Source organism: Epinephelus lanceolatus, chromosome 6 (genome assembly GCF_041903045.1).
Source record: "Epinephelus lanceolatus isolate andai-2023 chromosome 6, ASM4190304v1, whole genome shotgun sequence".
NCBI classification, from domain to species: Eukaryota; Metazoa; Chordata; class Actinopteri; order Perciformes; family Serranidae; genus Epinephelus; species Epinephelus lanceolatus.
In genome coordinates, this window is record NC_135739.1 from 19035316 (window position 1) to 19055316 (window position 20001).

A 20001-nucleotide genomic window follows, 5' to 3' on the forward strand; every position below is an offset into this window, starting at 1 on the left:
AAGTGGATTTATACTTGTGTGGCAGACCTGCCTACACACGTGGCAACTTGTGCGGTGGTGTGTTTGCATCACTCTGCAGTTACACCTCCAAAACACTAGTCTGCGATGGAGGTTTCTGTGAAGTGCTTTAATTGATTCAAAACACACCCAAAACACACATTAAACATGGCTTATGAGAGATAATTTCAAACATAAGTACACAAATCGGCTTCACTATAACTTGCAGCATTCACAGAGCATTTGTCTTTATCTGGACACATTTTCCCCACAAATACAACATGCTAAAGTTTTTAGCACAAGCCTATGGCATTTTACATTGTATAAATTAGCCTAGCTGCTAGCGGACTTTTCCTCTTCTCATATGAAGCCAAGGACAACAGCAACATTTAACAAAGGTAACGATACAAAATTCGGCTCCATTACAACTCACAAGGTTCACTGACAAAACAACTGTCTTATACTAAACACATTTTCCAAACAAATATAACATGTTAACATTATTAGCACAAGCCTATGGCATCTTAGGTTGCATAAAGTAGCCTAGCGACAAGCGGAGATTACCTCTGCTCGTATAAAGCCAGGATGAATCCCCCGAAGGATAAATCATACACAAGAGACTGATATTCTAATTTTGTGGAGGCTTCATTGTCTTCAGGTTTTATTGTTTCTTATCTGTGAAATTAAAGGAAATAAAAGCTTCCTTTCTATTCATTTTTTGGACGCAAAATGGCTCTTCTGGTAGTACAGGTTGCTGACCCCTGGTCTAGAGAATCCTCCCCTGGCATTTTTTCTTTATAAACAAGCTCTATTTGAAGTGTTTTATGCACTCTTTTTATGCACACTAATGCCAATCTAATGTGAATTTATTTTCATTATAGAAATAGGTTGGAGGGACACCTGGCACCCTAGGTGCTCTAGACCCATAGACTGTAAGCAGAAACTAATACCACAGGTTGATAAAATGAGTAGTGTCTTATTTACAGTACGTTTGTTTTTGCCTCTCATTGACTGCCTTTGTCTCTAACAGAAAGAGTGACAGTTTGTGTCAACTTAACATGTATTCATTGTGCTTCCTGAGGCTATAAAAGACAGAATTAATCATCTTTGTAAATGATGAATCACAATTATTCAGTATTGTGAATATGCATTGCAGGTGGCACAAGGAAACATACAGCTTGTCACAGTTCAAGAGGTATAGTTAGGTTCAGTTTTATGCTGAACAGAGGCACTAATTTATACACCATGAAAACCAATTTGCACCCCTTCCAAGGAAAGTGGTGTTATTCATCCTGGACAATCAGAGCAGTTAACAAGAAAGGACAATAACAGGAAGATATAGCCAAACTAGATTGGGGGTGGGAAGTGACAAATGTTAATGTGATGGAATAATTAAGAAGACACTACAGAGAAGCAGGAATGATCGAAGCAATGGCCCATTTGCCCTCATTCAGGGGGTCTTTTGATCAATACCAGGCAGCACAAAACTGATCACCTGCCTGATGAACCACTGACTGGTAACTGGGTGTTGCAGGAGATTGCATGGCTGCAATTTTAAGACCCCACTTAAGGAAAAAGAGAGATGTGAGGAGAACTGGCAACACAGTGTCGCTTCCAGCAGCATGTCATCTGTAACACTGATTTTTCAACTGCCTCTTCCTGTATTGTCAAACTCCTCATGACGTGATGTTATTCAGCTTGTGATTGATTACTTTATCTAAATACATCACCTGTTTTCAAAAGAGATAATACACATCTGACAAAGAGCCCAAGATTAGATGAATGATACAAACAAATCAAAACATTTTAGAATCCAAAACCTCATCAAAAGCTCCACTTCCTTCCTATTCACTGCAGCAAATGTAGTCTCGATTTTCTCATCTGTAATTAATCCCTCCTTCCTCGAGGTAATGATCAATCCCCAACATCTGAGATTAAACTAGAGAGATTTCTTCTCCTGCACTTCAAATTGTATCATTATCTGGTCTGAGCCCACTTAGTAATTAGCAGAGCCTAATTCAAGTCTGCCTCCATGTGGCCTCTACTCTCACACCTGCTTTGTAACTCTGAGCAACACACTCAATATAAAGGTCTGAATCTTCTTGTATTAGTCTAATGACTCAGTCTCCTGTGTCATCCTGTTGCTCTGGCAAAAGTGAAGACAGATTAGTGCTCTGTCACTGTCTTTGCACATTGCTCTTCTGGTCATTTTTAGGCTAAAGGAGTGGAGTTGAAAACAGCTATTTAATAGATAACATGCCCTCCACAACCACTTAGACACAGGGGAGTCTTATCTTAATGGCAAAAGTAACATGCTTTGTAATATTGTTAATCAAGAACTGCAGCAGAATTATAAGCTGTTGTGTTTCAAGTCACATAAAAGCTTCACAATCATCCACTTATTCATTGATCAGTATTATCAGTAAGGACTGAAGCACCCTGTTCCTCTGGCACACAGACACAACCTCTGCCAAAGCAGCTGCATACGCTCCATACAGTGGTTTTCTTTAACTAACACCTGTTTTAGAATATAAATCATGCAGGATTTCTTACCTAAAAAGAGAGAACTCCTTTCCATGTCGTTCACCTTTCAATAGAAAATGAAAATGTGGCGGCAGGTCCGTAGCTACTATCCCCCTGCCAGTGCTGAGAGAGAGTCAGAGAGATAGAAAGAGGGAGACACAGGGAGGGAGGGAGAGACGTGCCGGGTTATTAGCCAGGGGGAATCGGGGGAATTGGAGCAGTTGCCAGTTACAACAGCTTTTATTGAAAGGACCCCCAAACACTATAAAAGCCGATATTATATGGCATGGTCGAAATGTTGATGAGATCTCACGTAACCATGTGTTTAGAGTGCTCTCATAAACAGCACAGGTAACCTACTTGTTGCCTCCTGCGTGGTCAAACACGCAGCCATAACCTGGGAGCAGGAGTCTTATGGCTCCATGGCTGCACCGCGGTTTATATATTTATGACTCACCTGTTAGCGGTGAGCACACATGCTATCACCAAACTATTTCGCCCTCCTTTTTATTTTAGTTTTTTACAATGTGCACTCCATTTGTTGCCATAGGGACCAGTAAAAAAGAAACCAAGCTCGTGCCCGCAATAAAAATCAGTCAAATGGAAAGAATGAAGCGATAATCTCGTGAGGTAAAAATGACTCAGGTGAGCTGGACTCAGGGTTAGTGGGCTATGCTGATTTTTTTTTTTTTTTTTTTTTTTTTTTTTGGAATGAGTGGTGCGTTGGCTGTATGTGTGTTCATGAGTGTGTGTATCTGGGTGTGATACACACTCAGGCCGCTGGGTGGCAGTAAATGCATATACATTGTGGTAAGTAAGCTCTGCTTTGTTTGCCATGCATATAAACTGCATGTATTTACAGTCTGTGGCTCTGACTAATTAATGATGTTTCAGTTTACCCTTTAAAAGAAAGAAAGAAACCCAACATTATATGTAAAAAAAAAAAAGTCAATCAAACTCGCAAATGTACATTGTGTGTAACCATAGTGTTTGTGTAGCCTACTTGTCATATTATCATGAGTTATTTTATATATTTATTTATTTGTCTTTTTTCCATTTCACTTTTCTCTACCTGACACTTATGATTTTCTTTAACTGCAAATGTATGTGTTTACTTAAAGTTTATTATCTATTTTATTTGTATGTATGCTATAAGTAAACTTACTGATGGTCCAGTACTTGGGGTGGATTTGATGTCATTGTTCTGTGTTTAAGTTGTCCACTTTTTTATATTTGAAAATAAAAAAGACCATGATCCAAAAAAAAAAAAAAAACACTTGCAAATGTAGGTACCTTCATTACTGGTTTTATGTAGGATGAAGTCAGGTCATTTGACATTTTATGGGGATAGATTACCAAGAAAATCACCTAAAACTCTGAAGAAGAGTGTTACTTTTACTTTTATGGATGTCTACTATATTTGCATAAAGAAAAAATGTACTTATCCTCCTTTTGTTACTGAACTTCTTTTTTTTTTTTTTTTTTTTTTTTTACGTTGAATCAGTGTGTGTTGAACCTGTACCTCCATGGACTATCAAGGTATGGGCAGGAGGGGATGGGTGGGAGATGGGAGGGATGTTTGTTCAGAAAAGAAAAAAATGGAAGGAAAAGTATTGTTTCAATTGTAATTCTGTATGTTTTGCAATTAACTTTCAATAAAACAACAGTTTTTTTTTTTTTTTAAAAAGAAGAAAGAAAATATGTTGCTAAGTAAAACACTTTAGAAATGTTGGACCTTCAAACACACGAGGAACCCCTACCTCACTCTGATGACATGCTCAGCGAAAATGGGACAGCTCAAATTAAATGAAAGCCTTTATTGTCATTGCATGTTCACATACAACAAAATTTGATGTCTGTCATTAAAGAAAAACTGTTTCTTTCACTGTGCCTAAACACACACTCACATACCCACACATTAAAAAGGATAAGGCCAAAATATGATAAATAAGGTGCTATAAAAAGGACAAGATAAAGTGCATATGCTGTTGTACATCAGTCCGTGGATGTGCAATTTAAAATTGTTGTGGTGATGGGAGAGGGAGAGTTCAGTCTGTATATGGCTATAGGGTAAAAACTGCTCCTCAGTCTGGAGGTGCAGCATTTCAGGGCCCTGTAGTGTCTTCCAGAGGGCAGCAGTAGAACAGGTCCAATAATTTTTTGTGCTGTGTTAACCACCCTCTGGAGAGCTCCCATACCAGGCTGTGATGCAGTACGTCAAGATGCTCTCCACTGAGCAGTGGTAGAAAGACTCAAGCAATTTTGTAGAGAGGTTGGTCCTTCTCAGCGTCCTGAGGTAATATAGTCTCTGTTGGGCCTTTTTCACCAGAGCAGTGGAGTTTACAGTCCATTTGAGGTCCTCGCTGATGTGGCTGGTGAGGTAAAAATGGGACAATCATGTTTGTTTTTTTAATGGTTAAACACATTTATCAGTTTAATCATAATTCATTAAATCATTAATGTATCCTCCTGTGGCTATTCATTAAAAAAGATTGTCCAACTTTTCTGCCATGCTTTCCCTGTTCCCATACTACCTGTTTCCTTGGTGCCATATTGTCTACAATGGGCAAGTATGTGCTTGCATGCATATAACACTGATGGCTAATTGTAGACTACTGTAGCTGACATGGACTCACTGCATCAGCTCTGATATTTTTTAAATGACAAAAATATTGAAAGTGTCTGTAATATGACAGGGTGGCACACAATAGCATACATTACGATTTTATGGCACCTGGTAGCCTAAAAACAAAAATATTCCATTTAAACTTAATTTTTGTTGTCCAATTTCATTTAAATGCATAAAGTATTCAATCAAAACTCTGCCCCATAAAAAGGCAAAGCAAACAGTAAAAAGGGTTTTGCTTATAAGTCAAACTGTTAATAAAATGCAACATCCTACAGCCATTTTTTTTTTATTATAGTCATACTGATTCAGCTGCAGTACTCTTATTAGCAAAATGAGAAAATCAGCATGCAACATGGTTTACCTTGGAAGTTCTTGGACCAGTGATTTTTTTTATCCTTTGATTCTTTAGTGTGCCCAAACTGGTTATATCAGACCAGTATGAGTCCTTGTTTCATATAAAGCACAGTTGTATTGACAGTGCCATAAATGTTTGGTTATTGGCTGCTAACATTCAAAGCCCAAGTCCCATTTTACTGTATTTACTAGTGACCTGAGTTTACCCTAGTTATTTATACTCAATCATGATAATCTATTAATTTATAGTTTAATATTTTTAACTATTAATCAGAATAATTTTCTTGTGTATTAATTGTGTTCGTGTGGCTAATTATTTGACTTTTGTCATCCCATGGCTTCTCTATTTTATTCCAGAATATCCAAATATGTGAATTACTTATTAAATAAAGTTATTGAGTTGAAAAAAAAAAAACACTTTCCTTTACATATTTACATCTATCATATGGACAAATAGTGTAGTCCTGAGGCAAATATGCCCAGTGATGTGGGATGGGTTCAGTGGAAGTAGGACACTGATCTACTGTGCTGTCAATCATCACTTATAGGCTACAATCTGGTGCTCCATATATACTAGGACGTTAATATGGGCGAATTAATTTAGGTTCAATCCATATAACTGTATGTGATATATTTACATTTTGATATGCTATCATAATAATCTATTTATATTTATATATATATATATATATATATATATATATTCCCCTTATGTATTCATTAATTGTGGAACGAAAAGTAACGAAAAAACGCGTGTGTGCGTGTGTGTGTGTGTGTGTTCGTCTGTGCCTGCGGGGTGGGGCTTTCCTAACGTTTGACGTCATCCAACGCTCGCGATACTTCGGTCTCTCGGTTATCTACCCGTCTTGGATACCCCAGTTTCACTGTTGGGAAACATCAACATAGTAACCCGGGAAAGGCGACCTCAGAGGCGGGTAGCGACATTTCTTTCTAGGAATCTCACAGCTGACCTGGATATTTGGTTACCTGGACAAACACCGAGACAATAACAATGGGTGCATGTCGCTAGAAAAAGTTGCTAGCTTAGTTGGCACAACTGCTAGCTAACATTGGTTTGCTAACGTTAGCTGGCTAACGCTAACGTTAGCAAACAGACAGCTGAACCAAACTGAGGAAGAAGTCTGGAGAAGTTAGGTTTTTCTTATAATGAGGACATCGGCATGAATGTGGACATCTAGACACGTCGGATCGTTTCCCTAAAGGTATGTGTTATGTCTCTCCAAAGAGGTTATCGGCTAAGTTAATACATGACTTTCCTGTCAGCTAGCGTTAACGTCAACTCTCGAGTTAGCGGCTCCGACTATTCCCTGGACCGAACACATTTCGAAATAAGTCATCTTGGAAGTCAGATGTTATAGTGAGTTGTAGGGATACTTTTTGGACGTACAGCGATTGTATTAGAAAATCAATCAGGGTTATTGAAAAACAGAGGTTGTGTTAATTAGTATCAGGTTTTTAAATAAAACATTAATACCCCGGCTGTAAATTCACACCCGAAAGTAGATTAATGATGGATTGTGTTGAGTTCGCGGATGAGTAATTCCCGGACTCGGTGTTTGAGTAGTAGCCGTTAAACAGGTGATTTCTCGATTGTAACTTGGGGAATTGGATGATCATTAACTTCTGTTTCATTTAGTGTTGCTGTAATTTATTATATTCAACAATAAAAGCGCTGTCGTTAACACAGACGACAGCTAGCGTTTGACTATACCTTGTTCGGGTTCAGAAGTAGGATAAGTGTGAGCCCACCTATTTAAGGCTCTCGGTGTTTTACAAAATAATATTGAAGTTGCTGAATGGAAGGTAGACTTCTCAGCGACCTATCCGCGGCCAAAAGGGCAATGCTAGGTGGATGTAAAGAGATAAAAATACGATTTACCGCGATGCAGTGAGGGTGATTGTAGTTAAAGTCAATACAAACCATGAAAAGTCAAAGATGGCTCATTATTTCTTCCTCGCTGAAAGCTGGGGTGCTGCCAAGCAACATTTTGCACAATGATGACAGTAGTGGTCGGAAGCTGTATTGCAACAGTCTATGTGCCGTCAACAGTATTTTTGTAATGTGGCGCGCACCCATAGGTGGCAGCACGGAGCCGATACTGCTGAGCGACGCTTCAGTTGGTGTGCGAAGAAGAAATTATGCGCCATGTTGGATTCACATGGATCGTATTTGCTTTAATGGAAATCACCCGCACTCTCACGACAAAGTTGTGTATTACTCACTTAAAATCGCCGGACATTGTTGTTTTCTTTTCCTGATAGGTCGCTAATAGTTTCACCTTCCATCTTATGTGTCTACAATGTCAAAATACGATCGTCAACGAACTATATGAGCTCTAAATGGCAAAATTGGATGCATTCACTATGACAGCAATACAGGACTAATATACGGCGCTTAAGTCATTGATCAAGCTTGCCGTTTGTAGACATTTGATTGTTAACCTGAGCCAACTGGCTTGTTTGGGGGTATTGAGTTTGTCTTATTAACGGTAATTCCCAGCGTTACGTTTGCGTTGAATAGAGAAGTGTTTCGAGTAATGCTTGCGTGTGCACTTTTCATTTCAAGTCACAACTTCTGACAAAAGTAGCTAACGTCAGCTAATCCTTATAGTCAAGATGACAGGCTGGAAACGTTACTTCCTTGCATGAATTTACTAACGTTACGCACAGTCCACCACTATGTCATTTTAGCCGCTCTTGGCTCTTCTATCATACGTTTTGGATTCTGTCCCATCTGGATTCAGATACCAGGAAAGACACGGACTGCTCTCCGTAGTCTGGGTTAGTAAAACTAATGTCGTTCAACTAATTTAGTTCATGCGGTCTGCATTGTTAATTTGAGTTTATAATCACGGTCATCGGTGTGTGGCCATATTGTAATCGGGAAGACTGTTACAAGGAAATGCTGTTGTTGTAGAAGTATGTATCACTTTCTTTATCTTCCTGTTTGCCCTCTCAGCCTGAGGTGATCGTCTCAGCGATGCGTCACGTGATTGTTATGAGTAAAAGGCATGACTTATGAAGAGCAACTTGTGACTCACAGGGTGTTAAATATGTGTTAAAAACACACAGTGAACAGACTAACTTGGCTACACTTGCTTATATATACATACATGGATACAATTAACTGATTAAAGTGATAAAGATATGGACAGTTTAACCCACAGTTGTCTCATGAAGAGGGTTTCCTAATCAGCACACAAGTGTTTGTGAGAGTAGTGCATAAGTAAAACAAGACACCTGCACTCTAGCTAAACAGGTGTTTTAAGTAAACATTACGTGGTCGACATGTGACGAACTTCAGTTCTGCTCACCCTCCCACATGGAAAACATGTGAGGAATGTGCTGTTGTGTAACTGGTTTTAAATGGCAGACTGACATTAATCTGCTGTCAGCAAGCTGTCATACTAGTTACATGTGTTATACAAGGAACTGATTGGGCTATACGCATAGTATTTATGACGTACTTTAATTTGTTCACTTGGTAGGCATGGATAACAGCTCGCCATCTAGGCTGTTGCCCCTAAAGCTTGTTTCTGTCTGTGGCATTTTGTTTTTTTTGTTTTTTTTTTAAAGTGCTTGATGTGTTTTATATTTGTGTATTATTCCTTGTTTTAGTTTGTTATCATTTATGTTTTTATCTGCCTGGTTAAAAGCAACTGCTTTTGTCTCCAGGTTGTCCATATGGTATGTGGTATAAGCGTTCAATACTTTTAATGGTGTTGTGTGTGTTGATGTTATTCATGTCACGTCTACCGTCACTCAGTGTTGTTCTTTTTAATTATTTGCTTCTGTCTAATCTTGGCGTCAGGTGAATGAGAGAGATGAGGAGTAGCAGGAGGACTGAGGCGTCTCTTAAAAGCTCTGCTCAGCAGCTTACAGATCACAATATTGGCACAGGTGTGTAAAAAAATAAAATAAAAATGCAGTCCAATTATATTCATGTCTATTCTCAGTGGGTATAGTGTTCTCACATAACTTCATTTGAATTCTGAATCTCATAATGTAAATGTGTCATAAGTATCATTTACATAGCCAGATGTTATCACCTGTAATGACTTGTATTCTGTTTCTCTTTGTCAGAGCTGACAACTACATGGAAAAGCTTGTCTCAGTCCAAAGCTGCTGTAAGTACACCTGGAACAGTTTTGTGCTGAAGGACTTTGTGTGTTTGTCAGCCTCTCAGAAAGAATTGCCATTTCATTAAAGTAATAAAACACAGTCTGCAGTATCTAATCATGATGAAGATGACTCCCTTTCACCTTTGCATACCAAAAGGAGTCTGATGTGTATTCTCTCTCTGTAGTTGCGGCATATAGAAAACCGTTTAGAGGCAGTTCCAGGGACAGGGGTTCTCCTGGACTCTGTCATGGACCCTCCCAAGAAGAAATCCTCCAAGACAGTGCGCTGCAGGGGTAAGTTATTTCAAAATGCCATTACAGTTAGTTAAATTCTACCCTTAAACTATAACTATTTTAACATTGCTGTCTCTTGCAAAGATGGACAACAAGCTGATGACAGTGGAAGGCCTTCAAAACGCAGAGGCCGAAGTCAGCAGAGTCCAGAAAAGAGCAGCTCACGCAGCCCATTAAGAAATACCACCCAGGACAGCAACGTCCGTAGGAACAACAGCGTGGAGTTCAGGGAACCACTGGCCTCTTACAGGTACAACTACTGCATTAAAACTCACTAATAAAAGATCCTTATCCACCACTCTCTAGGTACATTGCTGTATTTGGATAGAGGGCTATGCTTTCATATTCAGGACTGGTCATCTGTGGTTAATGCTTTCCAGCACTGATCACATCACATTGGTGATTGTTTTTTAAATCTTACACAAAACACAAAACTTAAACTCTACCTGGAAGCATAATTCCTTTATTGCACATGCTTACCAACATAATCCTATCAATATTACAATTTTAAATTGTATTAAAGTGACACCAAATCTAGTCTACTATAAAGTGTGTGTGCTGTGTAGAGTGACTACAGAACAAGATGGTGTTTGTTCCCACCTGGGCTGTGACATTTTCATTATAGTTATTGTGTCGGCTCATTGTTTAACCTTGATACATCAGGAGAGCTCTTCCATCTAAATAACAGTCAGTCCCCAATGCTCTGTACTCTTCAACATTTCCATTCACAGACCATATGTTCTTGACATTGACTGAGTAGCTTGTAGCTGAATGGATCGCAAACACTTCAGTAGCTCAAGACTGCAGTTTCCAGTGATACCACAAAACCTGAAGTTTTGTCCTTAGTATTGTCACTCATTGCAACAGAATGACTGGATTTCAAATGTGAATATGTTCTCAAACGTTGTTGGAGAACAAATACAGAACTAAAGGAGAATGAATATTGGACTTATATTCGCCATGTGTACACAAACATGACTCAACACAGCAAATGAATGATAATGTTCCTCTGGGTTTGCTGCATGCATAAAAAAGCAACTGTTTGCCGATAAATTTGTCTTATGGGTGTAAAAGGTGATTATATGTCAATGTTGTGTTCACAACTTGTTTCAGCTGCTCCCAAGTTGCCAAAACATCAGGTCTTGCAGGTTTAACCAAAACAAGTCTTTGAAATGAACTGTCTGAAGTTTCTGTTTCTGTTTGGCTATTACTAGCAAATTCACACAATAGCATATGATATTCTGATCACTTTTTGATATTATCCTGAAGAGACAGACCAGTATTCTTTTTCTGCAATCATGTCAGCCAGTGAGCACAGTAGAAGTGCACCAGAATCATTATTGTTGTACATTTTTAATACAGTAGCTATCCTCACTGAACTAAAGTGATGTCTTGAGTGAATATGTCACTCCATCCCTTTTTACCCTTTGACCACCCATACATGTACTGTTCTGTACCCTCAGTGAGTGGTAAATTAAGAGTAAATCTTGATCCCCTTCTTGATCCCATGTAATCTCTTTTTTTTCCAGAGAGGCCACCCCTCCACCACGTCCCTCCTCTCAGCTGGAGGCCTACAGCCTGCAGTCAGTGCCAGGGTCTTCATACCCATCCTCTCCACCTCCCTCAGATCCGCTGCTCAGCCAGCTGGTCTACCAGAGAGACACCAGGGACAAACAGACGGACAGGGACCTGGACAGCACACACTCCTCGGCTCTGGAGAGCACCGAGGTTCGCTACCTCAATGACCAGCCAGCCCTGGACACCCTGAGGACTGTTGAAAACCAGTCACAACTCACAGGTGTAAGAGTCCCTGCATTGGAGCGGGCTGAGGAGGAAAGCTCTCCAAAAGCACAAGTTGGCATGGAAGGCCAGGAGTCGAACCCATGTCTAGCTACAACCCCAGGCTCCGTACGCAGAGGGGAGAGCACTCCTTCAACCAGCCCTGGCTCAGCTTCCCAGCGGTTGGAGAACCTAAGGCGTCATCAGCCTGATGATAAGCTGGAGAAGCTCAAAGAGCGTATTCGAAGGCAGAGACAACATTTGGAGGAGGCTGCGGAGAGAGAGAAGCTGCTGGGTTTTCTGGAACAGCCCGTTATGGCAGCTGTGGGAAATAGCAATTCTGGTACTAGCAACATGCCCACAGCCAAAATACGGAAAGTAGCAGCGGCACCGCCTGCACCAATATACAGAGGTATCCAAAATGTGTACTTTGTCATTTATTTGACTTTTTGTTATGTAGCGATAATAATATGTGAAGGAATCAGGATGCCACAACTTAGCTCTTCAATCCTTCTACTCTCAGGTTTTAACAGTACTGAGACAAAGATCCGCACACCTGATGGGAAAGTTTGGAAGGAGGAGGAGTTTCACAACCTCAGCAGGGAAATATACAGAGACCTGTCACGACAATTTGCTGGTATGCTTTGGACACAAACATTTGTTTTTGTTGCTATCATTCCATGTTTGCAATATTTTCTGATATGGTAATGATATAAAGATACTTTATTTGGTTTTGCTTGTTACTGTTATCCTGAACTGAGGTGATGGGTGATCTCTGACATGCTTGCGTCCTTGTATGTTCCTGGGCTTTAATCCAGGTTATGATGCCCTCTAGTATTAAATATAGAGAGCTGCCTGAAAAACTGCATTGCACATCAATGCATGGCCTGGAGTTGTATTGATCTGTCAGAGGCGCCAAAAAAACTAATTGTAGCAGCTGTTTTCTATCGAGGATGTTTGCATAAACAAACATGGATTATGCTCATAGTCTTTGGTTAATGACATCAGAGATTTTATTTCTCCAGACACAGGCTTTGTTTTTGAGTCAGCTGACACCTTTTGATTCAATTTAGAAATGTTTGTCAGTCTATGGTGTTTGTGGCTTATTCTCTATGTGTGTCATCTGTGTACAGAGAGCACTAGATCCAGACATCAACAGCAGAGGGAACAGAGAGCAGACAGGTCCAGAGAGAGGAGGCCTCCCAAACCAGTTAGGAAGGTGCACAGAGCTGCCCCTTCCTCTGAACTAAATGCAAAACCAGGTATAGTAATCCTTTTTTTTTTTTTTAATGTAAGAGGGCCAACCCACACTCTGATCTATTTTTAATTAGTGACAGTTGGGAAGCTAAGCATGTGGAACAGTCTGACAGGATTTTATCATGGGTCAGTGCATGTGGTCCGAAACCAAGAGCCTCAAATGTTGAACTATCAATGTGCTTAAAAGGTTTTTATCAACTGGATTTGCTACTCCGGTGTCTCTGCCTTTAAAAGTCTGCTTTATTCTATATTTAATATCTGTCTTTAGTCCCCTGTTCATTTTTGCATAGATTTTGCTCTGCACACAGACTCTCACTGATGTTAGTTCAGTAATTAATTCGTAATGCATGTGTTTTAGCAATTGTATACACAGTGAGAGTGGTACGGTCTGATACAGTGCTGACATGCAGGCTAAACATCAAATAAAAGCAGTCAGTGGGTAAAGATAATAATAGTAAAAATACGTTACTAAATTCCTTAAACAGGCAGTAGAAACCAGCACTCGGGCTATAATATTCAGTGTCCTCTTTCCATCTGCTCACTTGTTCCATACCAAGCCTGTGTGTGTTCTAGTACATGAACCAGAGACATAGCTGGCTTCTAAAGCTGTGTTAAGATTCTAATCCCTGTAGAAATGTTCAGTATGATTGACATGCAGTTTGTGTAACATACAAACACCCACATAGAAGAATCATACCGCTGTACCCATTGCATAGGAGACCTCTAACAGCTGAGAAAAGTACCCCCTCCCCATTCACAAAGATGGTTTCAAAGGCACATATGTAAATGCGAGTGATGGCTATTTTCATCTTTCTGTCTGTGTGGACCTGGACACAAGGAAAGATACCGTTATAATGTCAGTTTGGCATGATCGTCCCAGTGAATGATTCAGTGTCAATGCAGAGACAGTTGAAGTAGTAGCAGTACAGTACTTATCCTGATAGATATCCTGAAAGCTAACTGCAAAAATATCTTTCTCCTGCACTCTGCCTCTCATTCACTCTGTGCTTGGGATCCTCCAACTTTTGTGCTGTCTCTAAAGTCTGGCTGGTCTCTGTTTCGTGCTGGCACAGCGCTATAAATAGCCCTCTGAAATCTGCGGCCAGGTTCAGTTCACTCATCCATCCAGTACAAACAGCTGCTTGGTTAGTGGATGTACAGCTTCATTACCAGGAACTGCTCTTTGGTGGAATACAGTCACAGTGAAAAGAGCTCCAGTGATTAGTCCATGTAGAGAGACATTGCTGGTTTTGCAATGTAATTTTCCAAAGCTCTGAGCACCACAAATGTGATTCTATGCAAACTCAGTGTACTGGGCTGCTGGCAGAAAACTGAACAGCAGAGATTGGTAGGAATAGCTGGGTGAAATAAAAACAAATTTATCTGCCAGATAGTTACTGGGGGTAAGGAGGCAAATGTATTTGGGGGCAATTTGGGCAAACTACAAAAACGTGTTCTTAAATTGCATCACCTCTTCCACACAACAACTTCAGTAACTTGAAAAAAGTAAACTGAGCCGAGACCCTCATGTCTCATGTCTTACTTCCAATCATTAGGTTTGGGTTAAATGACCATTAAATTGGTCTTACTATTGTGATGCACCCTGTCTATCATATGCTTTTCTTGTGTCTCTTCCGTTTCTATAATGTGTGTATTTTTAAGTTCAAGTGAGTCTGCTGCAGTGTTGGCATGTCTCCATGTGCTAGCACATGCCTCATGTTACATGAGGTCAACATGAACACTATTGAATTGCATTGCTCTTCACTGGCAGCATCTAAGGTGGTAATGTTCTGTGTCACTGCAGTGATTAGCCCTGCATCATGGCGGGAGGGCCAAAAGCTGGTAAAGATGGTACTGGGTCCAGTTCCCAAGGTGCCCAGGGAGGAGGACAGACCACAGACAGCTGACAGACTGAGCAGAACAGGTGGGACCTGGAGACCCAAACCCTTACCCTTCTATACATGCCACTACACCCCTATCTTATATTACATTTCATAATACCAACAGCCGACCTAGCTTGCTGATAACAGTCGTCTCTGATCTAATCATTTCTCCTATGGTCTTGCTCATCTTGACATAAGGTGATTAGCTTTCCACTAGCATTTAAATAGCTGCCCAAAATGTGCCTGCTTGATGTTAAAAATGTTTTCTCTGCATTATTTATGTCCAGTGGCATGTAGAAAAAGACAAAGTGTGAATTAGGATTTCCTCCTGACCATCTACCTTCCCCCTCCCCCATCTCTCAGACATGTTGTTTCCTCATTTTACTTTTATCTGTTTTCTAATGTTGCTACAGTACTTTCATTTTCACTTAAAATTAAGCATGGATTTCTTCACTTGGTGCTATTACATATAATGGAGTATATCCATGTAACACGAAGGTGTTGTAAAATGAATATCTCTAGTTTTGCATGTCTGGGACCCACAGTTAGACTGGCAGCAGCGCCTGCCAAAGAATATCAATAAATAAAAAGTCTTTGGCTGCTGCTGTACACACAGCCAGCCTTAGACTCTCTCTCACACTCTCACTTACCCACACACTATCTGCATCCATCTCTATCTTTGCTATCTGAATCTGTACTGGGTACCACTGACCGGAAGGAATTGAGATTGACTGGCTGTTCTGGTTGGGTGCACAATTAGACATGGCCTGATTTCCAGAGGTTGCCCCCTGTGCAGGCTGCATGCACTCTGGGGAAAGGCAGAGTGGGGCAGAGAGGAGCTCACTGCAGCCATGTTCTGGAACAAACACTGTCTGGATTAGATACTGTAAAAGCGAGATAGGAGTTTTCAATTTGGCCGAGATTAGAGTTGCCATGGCAAGCCTGACCCCCGAGCCTCATTTAGTATGCGCATTCTGTCTGTGTCTAGTGCTTTAGCTTTGGAGTATTTTTTTTTAATCTGCTACAGTCACTGGTCAGAGCATCCAGTGTTTTGTTAGCTGTGACAAACCTGTTTATTAAATATGTTGGTCATAGATAAAGAGGAAAAGAGTTTAAAGGAAGGAAGGAAAGGAGTTTAAAGACTGCACACACTCTATACCTCTTATTAGATATGAACAGTGAAAGGGAATTTAAAATTTTTAGTGTTTTATCAGCAAGCGTCCACTTAGAGGTCTTAGGCCTTGTTCAGACTGCCAGCTCAAATTGTTTTTTGGCATATCCAGATTCCATCCAGATTGATTTTAGGAAGTCTGGACAGAAAACACATGAAATACGCTTGTTACAAATCTGATCTAAACCACATTTGGAGGTGGTTTGAAATGCGATGCCAATCGGATTTCAATAGATGCGTAACGGTCCGGACTCCCTGGCCACTTATATTGGATTTGTCTTTGAACACATCACACAATGACAGCGCCAGATCCAGAGTGACGCTTATGCTGTTACCCATGCAGATAAGTTGGTGATGTCTGGACACAAAAATCCAATCTGACCACTGGCACTGAAACTGTTTAGCAGGGGGCACTAGTATGAAGTCTGTGCTTACGTTAGTAAGTCCATTACTAGTTACTAACTGTAACATTTTGCCTTTCTGTAAATGTCCACCAGCTTCCCGCCACCGTTCCAGTTCACAACCACGCTCACAATCAAACCCACAGCCTCGCCCTAGCAGCACAGAAAGACCTCATAGTGGATTTCAGTCCAAAAGCCACACCACAGCCACATCCACACCCTCATCTGCAGATCGGGAGAAGGCCCCAGTGGGTGTTAGCACGGACCTGTTGTCAGCAGACATCCAGGGGATACTTGATGACCTTGAACTGGAGTGCAAATCAGTTGAGAGGGAGGAGAGAGCCAGGCAAAGATCCCGGGGTGGGAGCAGTGGCAGGAGAGGGAGAGGGGGATCGGGGTCATGTACAAGGACTCCAGTCTCTGTTTGGGGAACTGCTGCGGCAACAGGTAGCTCCTCAAGAGGCTGCCGAAGCGCCAGCCCCACCACACACCGATCAGAGGCTGCTGACACGGGGCACAAGAAGCGACACTATGATGCAGACACTGTTCGCCAGTACATTTCTAGGCAACAAGAGGAGAGGAAGAGGCGTCAAGCAGAAGAGAAGAGGGCACTGAGGGAGGAGGCAGAGAGGAGAAATCAAAGATTGCAGGAGCTCTACAGGAAGCAAAGAGAAGTGGCTAAAGCAGCGGCCCTTCCCAGCGAGGCACCTGTGGCCCCAGTGCAAAAGAGACTACAGGAGACCTACAACAAACTGCTGCTGGAGGAGGCACAGCTGGGCGAGGAGGCCACACAAACGCAACCTACTGCTCCTGCTATTCAAATGGTATTGTACATACGCATGAAACATGGTCAGCTTAGTTATATATGGAAGCTGTATTGTGTAGAATGAGTATCCAAGTGAAATAAATTAATGAAATTATCACATATGTAATGGGAAAAAAGACTTTTAAAATATGTTTCAACTTATGTTCTTCCACAGAGGCCGATGTACCAGCCCTCAGGAGAGTCGGACAAAGAGAACAAAAGACTGGAGGTACCACAGAGCCCCTCGAGCAGTGATATGTCTTTAAATGAACGGCCACCTCCTCCTTTATCCAGGTACACACATGCACACTACCGGCTCACCTCTGTCACTCTCCAGAATAACAAACACTCAGATTTACTGACCCAGATAAACAACAAACAATTCTCTGCACAGTACACTTATTCTGCTATCTACTGGAAATAATGTGTGGGTGATAAATTCTCGGAAATCACCTGACTTTACCAAACAGAGAAGCTGTTTGTTCCCAGATGGTTTGTTTTTATGAACTCCCCTTGCAAGTGCCCCCAAAGCCTTATTGCTCTGCGTTTTAGTACAAAATTAAACAAGCGCGCTTTTACAGTCACTGCTCCTTTTTTAGATGCATGAAAGAACATCTCAGATAATTGACTGGAAATTAAGATGAGGGTGTGTAAACAGATGTAATAATCATCTTTCTCTGTTTATTCAGTGATTGTTGTAATTCTGATTCATAGTTTTCCGTCCAGTTAAAGTGTATGTTCTTATCTTTTCATTATGTTCTGTACCATTAACAGTTAAAAAATCAGGCTGATGAATACATTTATGCTAAAGCTATAGCCCTTTTTAGTTAGAGATCCAGCTACAGAGGCTCAACGAAGACCCTTTAAGTTCCACCTTTACAATTTACAACTGTCAGACGTGTAACATAAAAGTGTCAGCCTCTAGTGCACTTTATAAGCAATCATTTACTGTCGCTGTTGTATGGCAGTTGATCTCGTCCTTTGCTTGGAGGGTAACTTTAGGAGCTCCCTGACCTCATTGTCTCCCCAGTTTGCGGACATTTTTGGTTGCTGTTCTTCTTTGAGTTAGCTGCTAACTGTTATTGGCTGTGATTTAAATCTCCCGGCAGTGGGTCACACATAGCACGTTGTCAAAATGTCACACCCATCCCATCCTTGGTCCCGTCCTGCCGCCTATCCCCTTTACAAAGACGTCAATTTGGGGCTGTTAGTGCCTCTGCTGTCGGCTTAAAGGTGACACATTTCTGTCACCTATTTCTGGAATTGTACCTTTTATACAGAGCAGTGGGGCGGGATAATGGTGCGACAGTGTAAAGACAGAGTTAAAGGGGCTAATGCTGCATAAATAAAAGTGTTTTTACAGGATTGAGAGAAGGCACAAATATCAAGTGAAAATTAATTCTGGGTACTCACAATGAAAGTTCTCTCATTTGCTTTTTCTTCAGTTGCAAGCATGATAAATACACTTACATATGTTCAATTTGATCTCTGTTTTCAAGCAAGCTGTAGACACCTTTTTGTCTCTCTTAACTTCTTCATTCTTTGTTGCTCCCTTTATTGCAGGAATGATCTGGATGTTGGAGTTTCCTCTTTGCTTCAGCCTGACCGTCTGAGCCCAGCTGTTCGACCTGCGACTGGTCCGAGCAGCAGTGCGCTAGCCCCTTTTGGTGATCGTCTCCTCTCTCAGCTTCTCAGGCTGGAGACTGCAGCAGCAACTAGTGATGTCAAGCACACCCAGCGGCCAGCCACATCACCTTGCAACAGGCCGAGGTCCAAGATGTCCCGCATTGAGGCCATCAAGGCCACAGCCGTGTCCCTCTCCAACCGTATAGAGAGTGAGGCAAGGAAGCTTGCTGGAGAGGGGATCAACTTTGGTACAGAAACTTCAATGGATGTTGATACTATCAGGCCCTCTCAAGTTAATCTTGATGATGGATGCTGGGCAAATGCAGCTGCCACAGAAAATGAAGATGTAGCGTTGAGGATCCAGAGGATTTTGACTAGCACAGGTCATAGTTCATACAATGGCACAGCGCTTCCAGGAGTAGGCAATCTACACGCCCTCAGGGGACAGAAAGAGAAGAAGAGTACACACTGCAATTTTAACAATCCACAAACAACTTCTGCTGATGTAACAGGGCCCATTCTCAACAGGAGGGGCCTCGTCAACGGCTTGGAAAAGGTAGAGAGAACAGATAGAATGGAACAAAGGAGAGGATATGGATTGATGGAGGACCAGGATAAGAATCGGACAGATCTCCATGACTCAAGTGCTGGTTCCATCAGTGAGGGTCCTCTTCTGAGTGAAGGGAGTTTTTCTGAGGATGAGGCCATCCTGCCTCACCCCTCCAAGAATCATGTACCTAGACTGGCAGATCGCCTGGAGGCAGTGGAATACTGTGCAGGTCAAAGAAGGGATTATCAGCGCTTGTCAGAGTTCCAGAGGGAGGCAGCAAGGTGCTCGGCCCTCAGCTCACCTTTTGCACAGCAAGATGGCAGCAAAGCAGCCTGGGAGGAGCTGAACAAAGGAAGCCCTCTAAGCGTAATCAACATTTTTACTAAGAACCTTCACGACCACGTTAAAGGTTAGTTCACATATGAGTACCTTTGCACTACTGTTAAGTTTTCCATATTAGATGTAGGTTATGAGAAAAAATATGCGTCTGATGAGAAATAGTAAGAGTGGTGTTGTTACTGTCTATGGGTAAACCACAGACACAGCTTCACAGAGTATTTGTCATAGTAAAACTGTGGTGTTTGTGCTAG

At 41.3% G+C, this 20001-nt stretch overlaps 2 protein-coding genes across 7 annotated transcripts in view; one reads left to right on the forward strand and one right to left on the reverse strand.

Annotated features, from left to right (window-relative positions):
- cacna1ea (calcium channel, voltage-dependent, R type, alpha 1E subunit a) overlaps positions 1–2637 on the reverse strand; it is a 149733-nt gene extending 147096 nt beyond the window's left edge. For all 5 annotated transcript variants that reach the window (XM_078168763.1, XM_033621374.2, XM_078168762.1 and 2 more), the window contains exon 1: positions 2551–2637. The gene's annotated coding sequence lies outside the window, so the exon portion shown is untranslated. The remainder of the gene's footprint in view (positions 1–2550) is intronic.
- A 3723-nt stretch (positions 2638–6360) lies between these two features.
- The window catches only part of cep350 (centrosomal protein 350), a 40082-nt gene continuing 26441 nt past the window's right edge, over positions 6361–20001 (forward strand). For both annotated transcript variants that reach the window (XM_033621313.2, XM_033621315.2), the window contains exons 1-12: positions 6361–6726; positions 9336–9424; positions 9608–9651; positions 9831–9939; positions 10024–10189; positions 11469–12130; positions 12242–12355; positions 12852–12980; positions 14780–14899; positions 16527–17254; positions 17411–17529; positions 18799–19820. In XM_033621313.2, the coding sequence (XP_033477204.2) occupies positions 9340–9424; positions 9608–9651; positions 9831–9939; positions 10024–10189; positions 11469–12130; positions 12242–12355; positions 12852–12980; positions 14780–14899; positions 16527–17254; positions 17411–17529; positions 18799–19820 (3298 nt within the window). In that variant the 5' untranslated portion in view covers positions 6361–6726; positions 9336–9339. The remainder of the gene's footprint in view (positions 6727–9335; positions 9425–9607; positions 9652–9830; positions 9940–10023; positions 10190–11468; positions 12131–12241; positions 12356–12851; positions 12981–14779; positions 14900–16526; positions 17255–17410; positions 17530–18798; positions 19821–20001) is intronic.